The sequence below is a fragment of the Microcaecilia unicolor genome, chromosome 5 (genome assembly GCF_901765095.1).
Source record: "Microcaecilia unicolor chromosome 5, aMicUni1.1, whole genome shotgun sequence".
Classification (NCBI taxonomy): domain Eukaryota; kingdom Metazoa; phylum Chordata; class Amphibia; order Gymnophiona; family Siphonopidae; genus Microcaecilia; species Microcaecilia unicolor.
This window is the reverse complement of record NC_044035.1, coordinates 8,925,907-8,943,383: the sequence shown is the minus strand read 5'-3', so window position 1 is coordinate 8,943,383 and position 17,477 is coordinate 8,925,907. Positions and strand designations below refer to the sequence as shown.

Sequence of the window (17,477 nt, the reverse complement as noted above, 5' to 3'; positions counted from 1 at the left end):
TACTTATCATTTCTCTAGCGCTACTAGACGTATGCAGCGCTGTACACTTGAACATGAAGAGACAGTCCCTGCTCGACAGAGCTTACAATCTAATCAGGACAAACAGGACAAATAAGGCATAAGGACAAAGAGTAGCAAGATTCCGGAATCCCAAAGAGTAGCAAGATTCTGCTCAGAATCCCAACAGTAGCAAGATTCCGGAATCCCAAAGAGTAGCAAGATTCCGCGCAGAATCCCAACAGTAGCAAGATTCTGGAATCTCAAACACTACTACTACTTATCATTTCTCTAGCGCTACTAGACGTATGCAGCGCTGTACACTTGAACATGAAGAGACAGTCCCTGCTCGACAGAGCTTACAATCTAATCAGGACAAACAGGACAAATAAGGCATAAGGACAAAGAGTAGCAAGATTCCGGAATCCCAAAGAGTAGCAAGATTCCGCGCAGAATCCCAACAGTAGCAAGATTCTGGAATCTCAAACACTACTACTACTACTACTACTTATCATTTCTCTAGCGCTACTAGACGTATGCAGCGCTGTACACTTGAACATGAAGAGACAGTCCCTGCTCAACAGAGCTTACAATCTAATTAGGACAGACAAACAGGACAAACAAGGGAATATTAAAGTGAGGGTTCTGAACAAGTGAATAAGGGTTAGGAGTTAAAAGCAGCATCAAAAAGGTGGGCTTTTAGCTTAGATTTGAAGACGGCCAGAGATGGAGCTTGACATAGCGGCTCAGGAAGTCTATTCCAGGCATATGCTGCTTAAATTTTGAAGCATTTAAGCAGCATAAGAAAGTATTTTGAATTTGAGCAGTTTGGATTATCGGTACAGGCATTGCTTTTGTCCAAGTTGGACTATTGTAATGTTATCTATTTGTGTGAGCCTAGACAAGTTATCCAGTGATTGCAAACAGTCCAGAACACAGCAATGCGTTTTCTTCACCCAATGCATAATTAAACTCTGGAATTCGTTGCCGGATAACGTGGTGAAGGCGGTTAGCTTAGCAGAGTTTTAAAAGGGGTTAGACGGTTTCCTAAAGAACAAGTCCATAAACCACTACTAAATGGACTTGGGAAAAATCCACAATTCCAGGAATAACATGTATAGAATGTTTGTACGTTTGAGAAACTCGCCAGGTGCCCTTGGCCTGGATTGGCCCCTGTCGTGGACAGGATGCTGGGCTCGATGGACCCTTGGTCTTTTCCCAGTGTGGCATTACTTATGTACTTATTTGTTTTTCACTACAGAAGTCGGATAAAATTTCTTCATATTTTGTTGAATTGCACTGGTTGCGTACAGAGGTGAGGATTGTGTTCAAATTCTATTGCTTTCTATATAAGATCCTGCATGATGAATGCCCAACTTATATAATGGATCATATGGAATTTATTTCCAATAATAGGGAAAGAAGATCATTTCACAATTCACTTTTCATCCCTCCATCTATTAAGGGAGTAAAACGATTTAAAATGTTTGATAGACTTCTTGAACTTCAAGCACTGAGGTCTTGGAGTGATTTTAATTAATTGTTTTGCTGCTCAGTTATCTTTTTTCTTATTCAAGAAATAGGTAAAAACTCAGCTTTTTAAGAAGTTTGTTAAAATTAGCTCTTGAATAAGATTCTCTGGGGTCCTTTTAATAAGCTGCGGTAAAAGGGGGCCTGCACTAGCGTCAGCGCACGTTTTTGATGCTCGCTGAGGCCCCCTTACCGCGTGGCCATTGGTGGGGGGGAGGGGAGCACTTACCACCACCCACTGAAGGGTGATAACCGCCCGGTAAGCACCGGCGCTACAAAAAAATAGAAAATATTTTTGTAGCGCCAGAAATGTCACGCGCTGGGGGTGGGAACGACCGTCGGGCTCCTGCGGTAGTCGTGGACTGGCGGTGCCGCAAGCCTGTTGCCAAGCACCATCCCTTTACTAAAAGGGCTCCTCTGTTTTTTGCTTCCCAAGAGATTATCTTGGCTTTTTAATTATTGTAAACCACTAAGAACCTAAAGGTATCAGCGGTACAGAAGTCGTTTGTTTGTTTGTTTGTTTTTTTAAATTTTTATTTATGCTTTACAATATAATTACAAGTATTACACTTGAAGAGAAAATCAGACTTAAATATTTCTATATATTACAATAACCCATTAAATACTTAAGGAAAATTAAATATATGTAAAAGAAAAATTATAACAAAGAATATTGTAGTACTAGTCTTCTTTAGACCTTAAAAAGTGAGGGAGGAGTATAAACATTCTTCAGGAGATAAATTAGGTATGAAATCAAAGAAATGCTTTGCACCCACACAGACTAATTATTCATATTCTCAATCTGGACATCAATTTGATCTCAGCTTCTTATCATTTATAAAGGTCTTTAAGTGTTCTGGATCAAAAAATATATATTTGAGCCCAATATATTTTACCACACATTTACAGGGGTAATTAAGATGAAATGAGGCTCCTATAGCCAAAACCTCTTTCCTTAAAGTCAAGAAAAATCGTCTTCTATCTTGCGTTTGCTTTGTAACGTCCATATAAATCCAAATCTTTTCGCCATAAAACTGAAGTTGAGAATTTCTAAAGTATAATCGCTTAATCGCTTCTAAATCTTGTTCAAAAATGAAAGAGGCTATTAAAGTCTTACGTTCCAAAATTTCAAATGAGGAAGATTCTAGAATATCCGTTAAGTTCAATTGTTCTTGATTTTTTTCTTTTTCAGTCTGTTGTTCCATGTTTAAAGCTTCATCCGATTTTTTTTTATTCATTATATAATATACTCGATTAACTGGAGGAATATGTTCTGAAGAATACTTTAAGTTTTCTATTAGATATTTCTTAAAGGCGTCTAGAGGGGAAACCCCCATAAACACAGGAAAATTAAGTACATAAGTACATAAGTAGTGCCATACTGGGAAAGACCAAAGGTCCATCTAGCCCAGCATCCTGTCACCGACAGTGGCCAATCCAGGTCAAGGGCACCTGGCACGCTCCCCAAACGTAAAAACATTCCAGACAAGTTATACCTAAAAATGCGGAATTTTTCCAAGTCCATTTAATAGCGGTCTATGGACTTGTCCTTTAGGAATCTATCTAACCCCTTTTTAAACTCCGTCAAGCTAACCGCCCGTACCACGTTCTCCGGCAACGAATTCCAGAGTCTAATTACACGTTGGGTGAAGAAAAATTTTCTCCGTTTCGTTTTAAATTTACCACACTGTAGCTTCAACTCATGCCCTCTAGTCCTAGTATTTTTGGATAGCGTGAACAGTCGCTTCACATCCACCCGATCCATTCCACTCATTATTTTATACACTTCTATCATATCTCCCCTCAGCCGTCTCTTCTCCAAGCTGAAAAGCCCTAGCCTTCTCAGCCTCTCTTCATAGGAAAGTCGTCCCATCCCCACTATCATTTTCGTCGCCCTTCGCTGTACCTTTTCCAATTCTACTATATCTTTTTTGAGATATGGAGACCAGTACTGAACACAATACTCCAGGTGCGGTCGCACCATGGAGCGATACAACGGCATTATAACATCCGCACACCTGGACTCCATACCCTTCCTAATAACACCCAACATTCTATTCGCTTTCCTAGCCGCAGCAGCACACTGAGCAGAAGGTTTCAGCGTATCATCGACGACGACACCCAGATCCCTTTCTTGATCCGTAACTCCTAACGCGGAACCTTGCAAGACGTAGCTATAATTCGGGTTCCTCTTACCCACATGCATCACTTTGCACTTGTCAACATTGAACTTCATCTGCCACTTGCACGCCCATTCTCCCAGTCTCGCAAGGTCCTCCTGTAATCGTTCACATTCCTCCTGCGACTTGACGACCCTGAATAATTTTGTGTCATCGGCGAATTTAATTACCTCACTAGTTATTCCATCTCTAGGTCATTTATAAATACATTAAAAAGCAACGGACCCAGCACAGACCCCTGCGGGACCCCACTAACTACCCTCCTCCACTGAGAATACTGGCCACGCAATCCTACTCTCTGCTTCCTATCTTTCAACCAGTTCTTAATCCATAATAATACCCTACCTCCGATTCCATGACTCTGCAATTTCTTCAGGAGTCTTTCGTGCGGCACTTTGTCAAACGCCTTCTGAAAATCCAGATATACAATATCAACCGGCTCCCCATTGTCCACATGTTTGCTTACCCCCTCAAAAAAATGCATTAGATTGGTGAGGCAAGACTTCCCTTCACTAAATCCGTGCTGACTTTGTCTCATCAGTCCATGTTTTTGTATATGCTCTGCAATTTTATTCTTAATAATAGCCTCCACCATCTTGCCCGGCACCGACGTCAGACTCACCGGTCTATAATTTCCCGGATCTCCTCTGGAACCCTTCTTAAAAATCGGAGTAACATTGGCTACCCTCCAGTCTTCCGGTACTACACTCGATTTTAGGGACAGATTGCATATTTCTAACAGTAGCTCCGCAAGTTCATTTTTTAGTTCTATTAATACTCTGGGATGAATACCATCAGGTCCCGGTGATTTACTACTCTTCAGCTTGCTGAACTGACCCATTACATCCTCCAAGGTTACAGAGAATTTGTTTAGTTTCTCCGACTCCCCCGCTTCAAATATTCTTTCCGGCACCGCAAATTCAATCTGCGATTATAATTTTCAATTTGTTCTATTTTCCTGTGCGTCCAATTCTTGTCCTTAATAGATAAAGTTGAAAATTCTTGTAATTTCTTTACCTCTTCCTTTATTTCATTGGTTTGATTGTAAGAATCTTTTTTTATGGCTTCTAACGATTTAGAAAATAAATCAACAGTACTTACTAACGAAGCAATTTCCTCTGTTGTGCTGGTCAATTTGGTGTCGAGTTGTTGTAACGCCTCCCAGATGCTCTCTAAGGTAACCGTTGTCGGCTTCACTAGTGGCACCTTAAGTTGGTTAAGTGGGCTCGAAGAACCCAATCCTCTGCTGAAACTCATCTGCTCAGCGCCCCTTTCAAGGATACCTCCTACATCGCTTCCCGACGGAGGAATCGCTAGCTGAGATGGTGATCCAGTAGGAGGAGGCGGCGGAAACGTCCAGCCCTAAATCTCTCAGTTCTCCTACTGAAGAGACAGCAGGGCGTCCTCCGGTTTCTAAGTCTGGGGTCCTCATGACAAAGCTCTCAATAGTTCGCTGCGATGGAGAGGAGGTTCGAACTGAAGGGGCAGCAGTTCTTACCAGTCCTTTACGTTTTGTGTGAGGCATATTGGAAAACAGGAAAATCTTTTTAACTCGCAGCGTTCACTAAAGGAGATATGCCACGGGGTTAGTGTGCCGCCATTTTGAAACTCCACCCCCCGGACAGAAGTCCAATGATCAGAAGCAAACGCAGGTGCTAGAGGCCAACAGCACCATAGTAGAGCCTGCATTTGCTCCCCGCCCAATGATCAGAGCCATCGAGTGCATATAAGAACATGCTCGTCGGCCCTGAACACTAAATGTATGCAAATGCATGCAAACAAGGGTCTCCCACATTCCTCCCTCATGATCAGCAGGCAGCACACCAAATAAGGGCGCAGTTCCCTCTGCAAACTCTACGCCAGCTTGGAGCTGGTGTTAGGGTTTGCCAGTGAGGGACAAATGGGGGAGACCCACTGAAGAGGTTTGACAGGTCCGGGAATTTCTCCCGGACATGTCAAACATAAGCCCGCCCCCCCCCCCCCCCCCAAAACACAAGACCTGGAAGTCCAGTGAACCTCCAGGCTTCTCACCCCCAAAACACAAAAATCCTGGTGGTTCAGTGGGACCGCTGTCTATCTAGCTAACCCATCCTCCCTCCCTCCCCCCAGCGGCCTACTCTCCGTAGTAGTAGTTGCAGGAGGGAGGAAATAGCACTCCCTCCCTCCTCTTCAGGCACCTTCTCAAAATAGCGATGTCCTGCCCTGCCTGGTGCATCCTGGGATACGCTGGGTGGGGCTTAACTTCCATATAAGGGTTAAACCTCGCCCAGCGCATCCCAGGATGCACCAGGAAGGGTGAGATGCAAATTATTTTGAGAAGGCACCCGAAGAGGAGGGAGGGAGTGCTATTTTCTCCCTCCTCCAACTACTACTACTATGGAGAGGTAGCTCCCCCCCCCTCCCCCCCCCGTGGGAAAGGAGTGGGAGGGTGGGGTAGACAGATAGCTAGCTTTGATCATAGAGGCATTATAGCCCCACACTGTTTTTAGAATGTTGTTTGGAACAGCGTGGGGGCTTCTGATCATCAGGACCTCAGTTACAGCCAACAAATACTGTCCCCATGAACTCTTTAACAGGTCAATGCTGCTTTTAACCCCTAAACCTTCAACTGTCCCCTATCCCTGATATGTCCTGTCTGTCCTAACCCTTATCCCTTACTTGTCCTGTCTGTCATAATTAGATTGTAAGCTCTATCGAGCAGGGACTGTCTCTCCATGTTCAAGTGTGAAGCGCTGCGTACGTCCGGTAGCGCTATAGAAATGATAAGTAGTAGTAGTAGTAATATTCACATGCAGCAGTCAGCATGTTTTCAAACACTGACCACAGCTTTTAAATCCATTCCTTATATTCATCGCCGCTGTCCAGATCGTGGGTGGTGCTGAATAAATAAGGACAGCAGAGAAATTCAGCCACCATCCATATAGCTGTATAGTTTAGGCTGAGGGAACCTTTTTTGCAGGCCTAACAATCTGCATTGCTAGTCAGATAGTGGCTGAACCTCGCCAACTAGTGGTAGTCAGGCAGAACTCCATCACTCCGCCCTGGCACCATCCAGTGGATCCGTACAGCAGCTGCTACTATATGGATAGGTGCATTTCACGTATTGAACCCTAAAGTGCTAAATAAGAGCTAATATAACAGTTCTATACCAAACTATAATGTCTTTATTAGCTTTACAAAAATCCTGTTATAATGCTTTGGACTTTTAACAGGTGCTTCTGGTCATAGCTGCAGAAACCCAAAATATGGAATATACAAAGAAAAACAAAGCAGGCATTCCCAGCATGGGGCTCAGATGCATTCTTTAACGCAGTCCTGTTTTCATTCCAGAAATATCTATGAGGAAGTTTCTGACTAAGGAGTTAAAGTGTCAGATTAAAAAAAAAAAACCCATAGTATGAGTTTTCCTTTTTTCACTATCCTAATAGACTACAGTGTAAATGGGTGGATGCGGGGGGGGGGGGGGGGGGGGGGGGACACACACAGACTAATCAGAAAACAAGGGTGTTTGCTAATTTATACAGATACTGGGGTGTAGACTCGTCTGTAGATCACGGGATACAGAGCTTTTCCTCCAACAACCTCAGACCTACTTTAATAGCCTCGATACCTGAAAATCGCTCATAGATTTAGCTCACTGGTGTTTAACTTTCCTTTAAAAAAGGGATCACCTCCAGTAGTTCCAGTTCGCACTGGGGAATAACCATCACCTGCTTTGTCCCATACCCTCCCCGCAGTACTCTGAAATGCAGGAAACAAGTATTTGTTCCTATGCTAGAGACGGAGGCTGTGAAGATGGGAGTTAATAGCACTTAAGGGCAGATTATCAAAAGCCCCGCATTGTTCCAAACAGCGCGGGGCTTTACCGCGCCTATGATCAGAGAGCATTGCATGCAAATTTAAGGATGCAATGCTCTCTGATCATGGGGTAGAAGTGCGGGAGGATTGTGCCTGATCCTCCCGCACTTCTGTCAAAAGCCCAGACCTGTCAAACACAGGGGCTGGAGGTCCATGAACCACCAGACCCCAACTACCCCCGCCCCGAGCCAGGCAAAATGGGAGCTGGAGGTCCAGTGGACCTCCGGTCCCCCTGACCCCCCCCCCCCCCAGACACAGGTTCAGGGGAGTCTGGAGATTCAGTGGGTCTCCAGCCCCCCCTAACCCCCAACATTCCTGAGATGTCCCTGGTGGCCCACTGGGCCGCGGTCAATCCCCCCACCCCCCTACCTTGTTGGAGGAAGGAGGTGGCCTCCCTCCTGTTCCATTGGTGCTGCCTGAAAAATGGATGCACTGGGCAGGGCTGGGTGCTGCCATTTTGCAGGCGGCGCTGATGGAAGAGGAGGGAGGCCACCTCCCTTCTCCAACCTAAGGTAGGGGGTGGGGAAGGGCAGCTAGACCACCAGGTGGGTGAGGGGGATTGACCGCAGCCCACTGGGACCCAGGAACATCTCAGGAATGCTGGGGGACTGTGGGGGCTGGAGACCCACTGGATCTCCAGCCCCCCCTGAGCATGTCAGGGGCGGTCGGGGGACCCGGAGGTCCACTGCACCTCCAGCCCCCTGTCGCTGGGGGGGGGGTCATTGGTCGGGTGAAGGTTCCTGCAGGGGGCTGCTGCATTGGGGGGAACGGGGGCCTGCTAGAATGCAAATGCATGCTGGACAGGGCTCACTATTCCTCCCCAATGGTATGCAAACCCTAACTCTAGCTCCGAGCTGGCGTAAAGTTTACCGCAGCCAGAGTGCCAATCTTTGGCACGCTGGTTGCTGATCATTGGGGATGAATAAGTTTAGCCCCATTTTTCATGCATTTGCACGCTACTTGCGTTCAGAGTCTGCGAGCGCAGGGGCTCTGATCATGGGGCTGTAGCAAACGCAGGCTCTAGTAACAGCCTCTAGCGCCTGCGTTTACTTCTGATCATTGGCCCATTAGCCCCTAGAATGGTTCCCAGACACATCTGGATGTCTGCCACTGGAGATTCCAGTTCCAAAAGCACGAAAGGGCCTTGAAGAACTATCCAACAACAAAGATCACTCTCAACCTTCAGGTTGGAACAATTCTAGAAGCAAAATCCCACTGTTTGACAAAGACAGACATGGAGGGGCATTTTTGATTCGATGTCTAAATCCGATTTTGGACATTTTGGGAAAAATGTCCAAAAATTCAGTAGCAAACGAGGCCATTTTCAAACCAGAAAAATGTCCAACTTTTTGTTTGGAAAATAGGCATTTGCTAGATGTTTTTATGCTCAATGCATCTATCTTTTAGGATCATTAAAAAAAAAAAAAGTCCAAGGGAAAAACATACCAAAACAAGCCATTGGGATAAGAACACAATAGTAGCCATACTGGGTCAGACCAGTGGTCCATCTAGCCCAGTATCCTGTTTTTCAAACAGTGGCCAAGACAGGTCAAAAGTACCTGGCAGAAACCCAAATTGTGGCAACACTCCATACTACAAACCCCAGGGCAAGCATAAAAGGTCCCAGGTACACATCACACCATTGTCCCCTTATATTGTATGGGGCAACCTCCGAAACCCATCAAAAATCTACTGTACCTACATATAGGTGATACCTTCTGGCATAATGGCTACTGCAGTGGTATACATTTGGGTACAGTAGGTTTTTGGTGAGTTTTGGAGGGCTCACACATTCCACCAAGAGTGGGATGCAGGCCTGGGTCCCCTTCTCTGCAATCCACTGCACCGACCACTAGACTGTTCCAGGCACCTGCTTGCTGCTCTAGCAGGACTGGTCATAACATATGAAGCTGTCATAGGGGCTGGTATGTACTGTTTCACATCTTTGGGGCTGGGCCGCTGAGAGTGGGGAGCAAAATTCCCCGGGTCCAGGACTCCCAAGGAGGGCCCGGCGCCGGGGTCTCTCGCCCTCTCCTGCTCCCAGGCCACCAGCACCACAGTACCCAGTCTCCACCTACCTACCCTTAGCTCCCTTCTGTCTGTCATCCAACCACGTTCATTTCAAAAAACAAAAAAAAATCTTGAAATCAGCAGCACAGCGCCTTCTGTGTGAAATTGGCAGATAGCCTGGGGCGGACCTTCCCTCACTGTGTCCCGCCCTCGCGGAAATAGGAAGTTACATCAGAGGAGGGCGGGACACAGTGAGGGAAGGCCCGCCCCCGGTGATCTGCCAATTTCACACACAAGGCAATGCGCTGCCGATTTTGAGGGGTTTTTTTAAATGAAGGTGGTCAGATGGCAGACAGAAGGGAGCTAAGGGTAGGAAGGTGGAGATGGGACTGCGGCGCCGGCGGCCTGGGGGAGAGGGAGGCAACAGCAATAGCGATTGGGGGGAGGGGAGGTGGGGGGTGGCGGCAATCCTTGGGGTGGGGCAGCCTTGCCCCGGCTCAGTCTCTCGGCGGCCCTGCTTTGGGGGATGGAAAGGGGGGGTCAGTGACCACTGGGGGAGTAAGGAAGAGGGTCATGCCTCAATCCCTCCGGTGGTCATCTGATTATTTAGGGAACCTCTTTGTGTCTTAGGCATGACTAAAACAGGACTAGACCAAAACATCAAACTTTTAGCCCTGGACGTTTTTGCTTTGTTCCATTATGGCAGAAAAATGTTCCACGTTTCGTGAATGTTCAGATCCCGCCCCAACATGCCCCTTTGTGATTTGCACGCACTGCAGAGAAAAATGTCACAAATCCAAGTTTTGAAAAACGTCCAAATGCCACTTTTGATCCTTTTTTCTCTTTTAAAAATGAGCTTTGTGTCCGCCAACATGAAGGGTGTCTTAATAACGTGAACTCTGGTGCAGTCAGCATCAATCACTTTACATCAAGAATGGGGTTATCAAATAGCTCTAGATAATAAAAGAACAGACTCAGCTGGTTCTATATGGCAGGAAACGACCTACTATACCTAGAAATAATTTACCTTGAACTACCGCTTAAAAAGGCTGGCGCTAAATCATAGCTGGTTAAATCCATTCTCAACGCACACCAGGAACTTCACTCAAGATTTTGTAGGTGTAGAACACGTAAACATGAATCGACTGGTTACTCTTTCAAAAAGTACTGAGATTAGGGGACGCTCAGGGGTCCTTTTACCAGGGGCGTAGCCAGACTTTGGCGGGAGCGGGGTCCAGAGCCCGAGGTGATGGGGCACATTTTAGCCCCCCCCCCCCCCCGGCGCCGCCGACTCCCCCCCCCACCGCCAACCCACCGTCACCTACCTTTGCTGGCGGGGGACCGCAACCCCCACCAGCCGAGCCGAGGTCCTCTTCTTCCCAATCCTGCGCAAGGCTTCATTCTAGTCTGACATCCTACACGTTAACGTCAGACTCACAGAAACAGAACGAAGCCTTGCAGATCAGCCAGCGAGGTCCTCTTCTTCCGGCGCAAGGCTTCGTTCTGTTTCTGTGAGTCTGACGTCCTGCACGTTGCACTAGAACGAAGCCTTGCGCGGGATTGGGAAGAGGAGGACATCGGCTCGGCTGGCGGGGGTTGGGGTCCCCCGCCAGCAAAGGTAGGCGACGGCGGGTTGGCGGCAGGAGGGGGGGTCGAGACGGTGGTCGGCAGGGGGGGTCCAGGGGCAAATCTACGGGGGCCCAGGCCCCATACTGGCTATGCCACTGAGTTAATGTAGCTGGGTTTAAAAACGTTTCTGGAGGAAGTCCATAGCCTGCTATTGAGACAGACATGGGGAAAGCCACTGCTGTCCCTGGGATTGGTAGCATGGAATCCTACTACTCTTTGGGATTCTGCCAGGACTGGCTGCTGCTGGAAGTTTTAAGGGGCTTCGACATTAGCTTCAGAACTTTTAGTGGAAACAGAGTGCTGGGCAGACTTCTACGGTCTGTACCCTGAGAATGGCAAGGACAAATCAAACTGATAGTAACATAGTAAATGATGGCAGAAAAAGACCTGCATGGTCCATCCAGTCTGCCCAACAAGATAAACTCATATGTGCTACTTTTTGTGTATACCCTACTTTGATTTGTACCTGTGCACTTCAGGGCACAGACTGTATAAGTCTGCCCAGCACTATCCCCGCCTCCCAACCACCAGCCCCGCCTCCCGCCACCGGCTCTGGCACAGACAGTATAAGTCTGCCCAGCACTATCCCCGCCTCCCAACTACCAGTCCCGCCTCCCGCCACCGGCTCTGGCACAGACAGTATAAGTCTGCCCAGCACTATCCCCGCCTCCCAACCACCAGCCCCGCCTCCCGCCACCGGCTCTGGCACAGACCGTATAAGTCTGCCCAGCACTATCTCCGCCTCCAGCTCTGCCACCCAATCTCGGCTAAGCTCCTCAGGTATAAAGTATCGCATACCATGTAAAATGAGTTTATCTTGTTGGGCAGACTGGATGGACCGTACAGGTCTTTATCTGTCGTCATTTACTATGATACTGGGCTAGATGGACCATTGGTCTGCTCCAGTATAGCTATTCTTATGTTCTTAAGAAAAGTAAGCTTTAACCTGCTGAAGACCATTAGTAAGGTTACCAGTAGCCCGTCCCTGTAATCTGGCACCATCTAATAACTCCACAACTAGAACAACATAAAAGTCTAAACTACTTATACTGACGTCAGGCTACCACTGGAACAGAGACTGTATATGGCATGAAATCTCTGCAATAAATACTACTTCCTTGTTTGAATACAATTTGGATAGGAGGGGCAGACTCAGGAAAGATGTCAGGAAGTATTTTTTCACGGAGAGGGTGGTGGACGCTTGGAATGCCCTCCCGCGGGAGGTGGTGGAGATGAAAACGGTAACGGAGTTCAAACATGCGTGGGATAAGCATAGAGGAATCCTGTGCAGAAGGAATGGATCCTCAGAAGCTTAGCTGAAATTGGGTGGCGGAGCAGGTGGGGGGAAGAGGGGGTGGTGGTTGGGAGGGCGAGGATAGGGGAGGGCAGACTTATACAGTCTGTACCAGAGCCGGTGATGGGAGGCGGGACTGGTGGTTGGGAGGCGGGAAATACTGCTGGGCAGACTTATACGGTCTGTGCCCTGAAAAGGACAGGTACAAATTCAAGATAAGGTATACACATATGAGTTTGTCTTAGGCAGACTAGATGGACCGTGCAGGTCTTTTTCTGCCGTCATCTACTATGTTACTATGTAGGAGAGTGTTTTAATTCAAGCACAGTATGGGGGCAGTGGCCTGAACATCTGTTTGATTGTTGACTTGTATATAAGAACTTGTAGCTCTGATTCCTGAAAGAAATACTGAGATGCATATTAAAGAAATAACCATAATGTGCTTCCGATTTCATTACCTTGCCGCCACCAGGTAACTCTTAAAGAGCTGAAATTCTTGATCCACACAATGGTTCACTATTTGGGGATTTCTATTCCTAGAGCCAGTTTCTGCTAACTGGCTAGCAAAGCTGTCACGGGATTCCCAGTACCTGCACTGCCTATGTTCATACGTGTGCCAACTTCTGAAGAGAGCGGAAGTCAGTGGATCCCTTAGTGAAGCCTTTTAACCACAACAGATGAGTCATCCAAGCAGAGGAGGGGTGGGGAGTTCACAGCGAGGGGTCCCCAAGCTAAAGCTGGCTCTGACTGAGATGAAGACCCCCCAAATCCCGAGGACATTAATACATTGCTAACAAGATTTCAGGAATTTACAAACACAGTAATGCAGAACAGTTACCGTGTTTCCCCGAAAATAAGACACTGTCTTATATTAATTTTTGCCCCCCAAAATGCGCTAGGTCTTATTTTCAGGGGCTGTCTTATTTTTCAGGGAAGCATCGGGGTTGGCCCGCCCGCCCTCCGTCGCTCCTGGAACTAACCTTAAATGCCTCCTTTCACCTTCGCAGCAAGCAGCAGCAGGGCAGGCCACTCCTTCCTTCCGTGTCCCACCCTTGCCTGACGTAACATCCGCGAGGGCGGGGCATGGAAGGAAGGTGAGATCTGCCCTGCTGCTGCTTGCTGCGAAGGTGAAAGAAGGCGTTTAAGGTTAGTTCCAGGAGCGACGGAGGGGGGGGGGCCCAGCGACCTCGGGTAGGGGGGCGGCCCGGGGGCGGCCTTCTCTGGCTCTCGGCAGCCCTGCTTTCAAACAAAAATTTGCTAGGTCTTACTTTCGGGGGAGGCCTTATATCTACCAATTCAGGAAAACCTCTACTAGGTCTTATTTTCAGGGGATGTCTTACTTTTGGGGAAACAGGGTAGTTAACACCTGCTCAAACAGTATTAGGAACTTAGGAGACATCCATGAAGCTTAGTGGTGACAGAAGTAAAACAAATTGATAAAGTATTTTTGTTCCAGTCTAGACACAACCATGGAATCTATTGCAAAAGAGCTAGGTTTAAAGGTCTGCAGATCAGGTTTAATAATTATTGCTAGCTAGACTGACATGAGGATGATCTCTCCTATCTCTTGAGAGCAGCGGAGAATGAGTCTCCCCCTTTGGATCAGTTGAGTCCTTCCAAGTGGTCATGTCAGAGACTGGATGCTTGGCTTGATGATCTTTGGTCTGACAAGGTTCCTACCCAGCATAGTAAAAGCAGAAATTACATAAACTTCAATGCAAGGGGAGTGTTAATATAATCACAAATCCTAAGTGTGTTTTCTCTAGACATGATACTTTGTTTTGTATCCTTTGTGGTCACAGAGTACAAACAACAGATTTAAGTGTGTGTGTGTGTCACCTGTTGAGGTATTTAGTTGCCAGGAAACAAGACGTGAACACTGACACAGTTAGAGGATGAAGATGTCAACCCTATTCCATTTCATTGTGCTGGCATAAAAGACACTGACCGTCCTTCCCTTCGTCCCAGATATTCCTACACCCCGGATCTTTGCTAGCACACGTGGTTATTTTCTTCTTCCACACTGACTGCACATGTGTCTTGACATGCACATGCAAAAGCCGTGTCCAGGACGGGATGGCAATCATGCACCTGCTCAGACATGTCCATGAGCTGTTCTGGGGTGCAAGCTGGGCACGTGCACAGTCCCACCCTTTGTGGCCACAGTGCATGGAGCCAGCTGGTCCCCGGGACTCCGGACACCGTCCGGCCATCCATTGTGTCTAGCAGCACCTGGGCGTGACTGCACCTCACTCCTGCTGCTGCTCCTTACCTTGTTCCTTCAAGCTCGCCATCAGCTCCATTTGCTTCTCGTCCTCCGAACTGTCCATGTCTGGGGGGAGGGGGAGGAACGGGAAAACGTTCCAGGATCGCCGGACTGAAGACAAGAAGATCCGGGAAAGCCGGTTCCTTCTACCCCGGAAGTGGGCTCGGCACGCGCGCTGGCAAAGGAGCACGAGACGGCCGGGTAGGGCGCGCGAGCGCGTTACACGACTGCTGCCGCACCTATGCCTAGAGGCGCGCGCGCCGCCCCCTGGACACCAGCAGTACCTGACTCCCGGAGCGCGCGCGCGCGCCTGAGGGTGCGGTTTTCGCAGTGCTGGAAGAATCAGCGCAGCAGGTAGTAAAAAAACTGCTGCTGAGAAGGACCGTGCGGTGCAGAGCCCAAACCCAGCTTTCTGCAACTATCACCACAGTCTCAACGATTAAACATTTGGGGCGTAGCCAGACCTCACGGTGGGAGGGGGCCACAGCCCAAGGTTTGGGGCACATTTTGAGTGCCGCCCTGCCCCCCCCTACCCACTACCTCACCTCGCCTCCTTGCCCACCCACCGCCTCGCCCCCTCACAAACAAATACCTTTGCTGGCGGGGTCCCCAACCCTCGCTAGCCGAATCCTTCAGCGCCAGTCTCCGGCACAGCCGCGTTCGCTGCCTGCCCCCTGTTCTTCTTTCCTTTTACTCCTCCTGTGCACGCTGACCCAGTGTCAGCATGCACAGGAGGGGTAAAAAGAAAGAAGATTAGGGGGCAGGCAGCGAACGCGGCTGTGCCGGAGACCGCTGAGCTGGGGCTGGCAGCAAACGCGGCTGCGCCGGAGACCGCTGAGCGTCAGTGTGCACAAGAGGAGCAAGAAGAAAGAAGATTAGGGGGCAGGCAGCGAACGCGGCTGTGCCGGAGACCGCTGAGCTGGGGCTGGCAGCAAACGCGGCTGCGCCGGAGACCGCTGAGCGTCAGTGTGCACAAGAGGAGCAAGAAGAAAGAAGATTAGGGGGCAGGCAGCGAACGCGGCTGTGCCGGAGACCGCTGAGCGTCAGTGTGCACAAGAGGAGCAAGAAGAAAGAAGAGCAGGGGGCAGGCAGCAAACGCGGCTGTGCCGGAGACCGCTGAGCATCAGTGTGCACAAGAGGAGCAAGAAGAAAGAAGATTAGGGGGCAGGCAGCGAACGCGGCTGTGCCGGAGACCGCTGAGCTGGGGCTGGCAGCAAACGCGGCTGCGCCGGGGACCGCTGAGCGTCAGTGTGCACAAGAGGAGCAAGAAGAAAGAAGAGCAGGGGGCAGGCAGCAAACGCGGCTGTGCCGGAGACCGCTGAGCGTCAGTGTGCACAAGAGGAGCAAGAAGAAAGAAGAGCAGGGGGCAGGCAGCAAACGCGGCTGCGTCGGAGACCGGCGCTGAAGAAGGCTTCAGCTGGTAGGGGTTGGGGACCCCCACCAGCCAAACCTGGGGCCCGGACTAAATTTGCGGGGGCCCAGGCCACCGTGGCCCCCCGTAGCTACGCCCCTGGTCTCTACAAGCTGCAACAAGATATTCCCAGTGGGTTTACATGCAGTGAGCAGTGGTGCTACATCTTAGCTTTGCAGTTCTCTTCCATAGCGCAGACTGAGGTTCAGGTGTTACAGTGTCCAGTGAGGGTGGTGGGATTAGAACTCAGATTGTCACACTTGTAGGCTCCCTTTAGGCGAACACGTGGCCACTGACATTCGTGTCTACAGCTAACCCGAAGCACAGACTATGCCCCACATCACTTTCCCGGAGCAGCGATTGGCAAAAACCTATGTGAGCCTTTGCAACTAAAAGAACCCCAAATCAACAACCTTTCCTTCAAACTTCGTGATCGTAATATCGAAGTCTAGTTAGTACGCAAGTGTACAATAAACTATCAGCTTATCCTGTTGCTGAGGTGTCTACACAGTAACATAATGAGGTAAATGACGGCAGATAAAGACCTGAACGGTCCATCCAGTCTGCCCAACAAGATGAACTCATTTTACATGGCATGTGATACTTTATATATGTATAACCGAGTTTGATTTGTCCTTGCCTTTCTCAGGGCACAGACCATAAAAGTCTGCCCAGCACTGTTCCTGTACTAAAAGTTCCGAAGATTCTGGAATCCTAAAGAGCTACAAGATTCCAGAATCCCAATTAGTATCAACATTCCATGTAGAACCCCAAAGAGTAACATAGTAAATGACGGCTGATAAAGACCTGTACGGTCCATCCAGTCTGCCCAACAAGATGAACTCATTTTACATGGTATGTGATACTTTATATATGTATAACCGAGTTTGATTTGTCCTTGCCTTTCTCAGGGCACAGACCATAAAAGTCTGCCCAGCACTGTTCCTGTACTAAAAGTTCCGAAGATTCTGGAATCCTAAAGAGCTACAAGATTCCAGAATCCCAATTAGTATCAACATTCCATGTAGAACCCCAAAGAGAAACATAGTAACATAGAAAATGATGGCAGATAAAGACCTGAACGGTCCATCCAGTCTGTCCAACAAGATGAACTCATTTTACATGGTATGTGATACTTTATATGTATACTCGAGTTTGATTTGTCCTTGCCTTTCTGAGGGCACAGACCATAAAAGTCTGCCCAGTACTGTTCCTGAACTAAAAGTTCCGAAGATTCTGGAATCCTAAAGAGTTACAAGATTCCGGAATCCCAATTAGTAGCAACATTCCATGTAGAACCCC

At 48.3% G+C, this 17,477-nt stretch overlaps 1 protein-coding gene across 1 annotated transcript in view; it reads right to left on the bottom strand.

Annotated features, from left to right (window-relative positions):
• LOC115471039 (shootin-1-like) overlaps positions 1-14,954 on the bottom strand; it is a 162,012-nt gene extending 147,058 nt beyond the window's left edge. The window contains exon 1 of the mRNA XM_030204707.1: positions 14,771-14,954. Within this exon, the coding sequence (XP_030060567.1) occupies positions 14,771-14,828 (58 nt within the window). The 5' untranslated portion in view covers positions 14,829-14,954. The remainder of the gene's footprint in view (positions 1-14,770) is intronic.
• Positions 14,955-17,477: the final 2,523 nt, after the last annotated feature.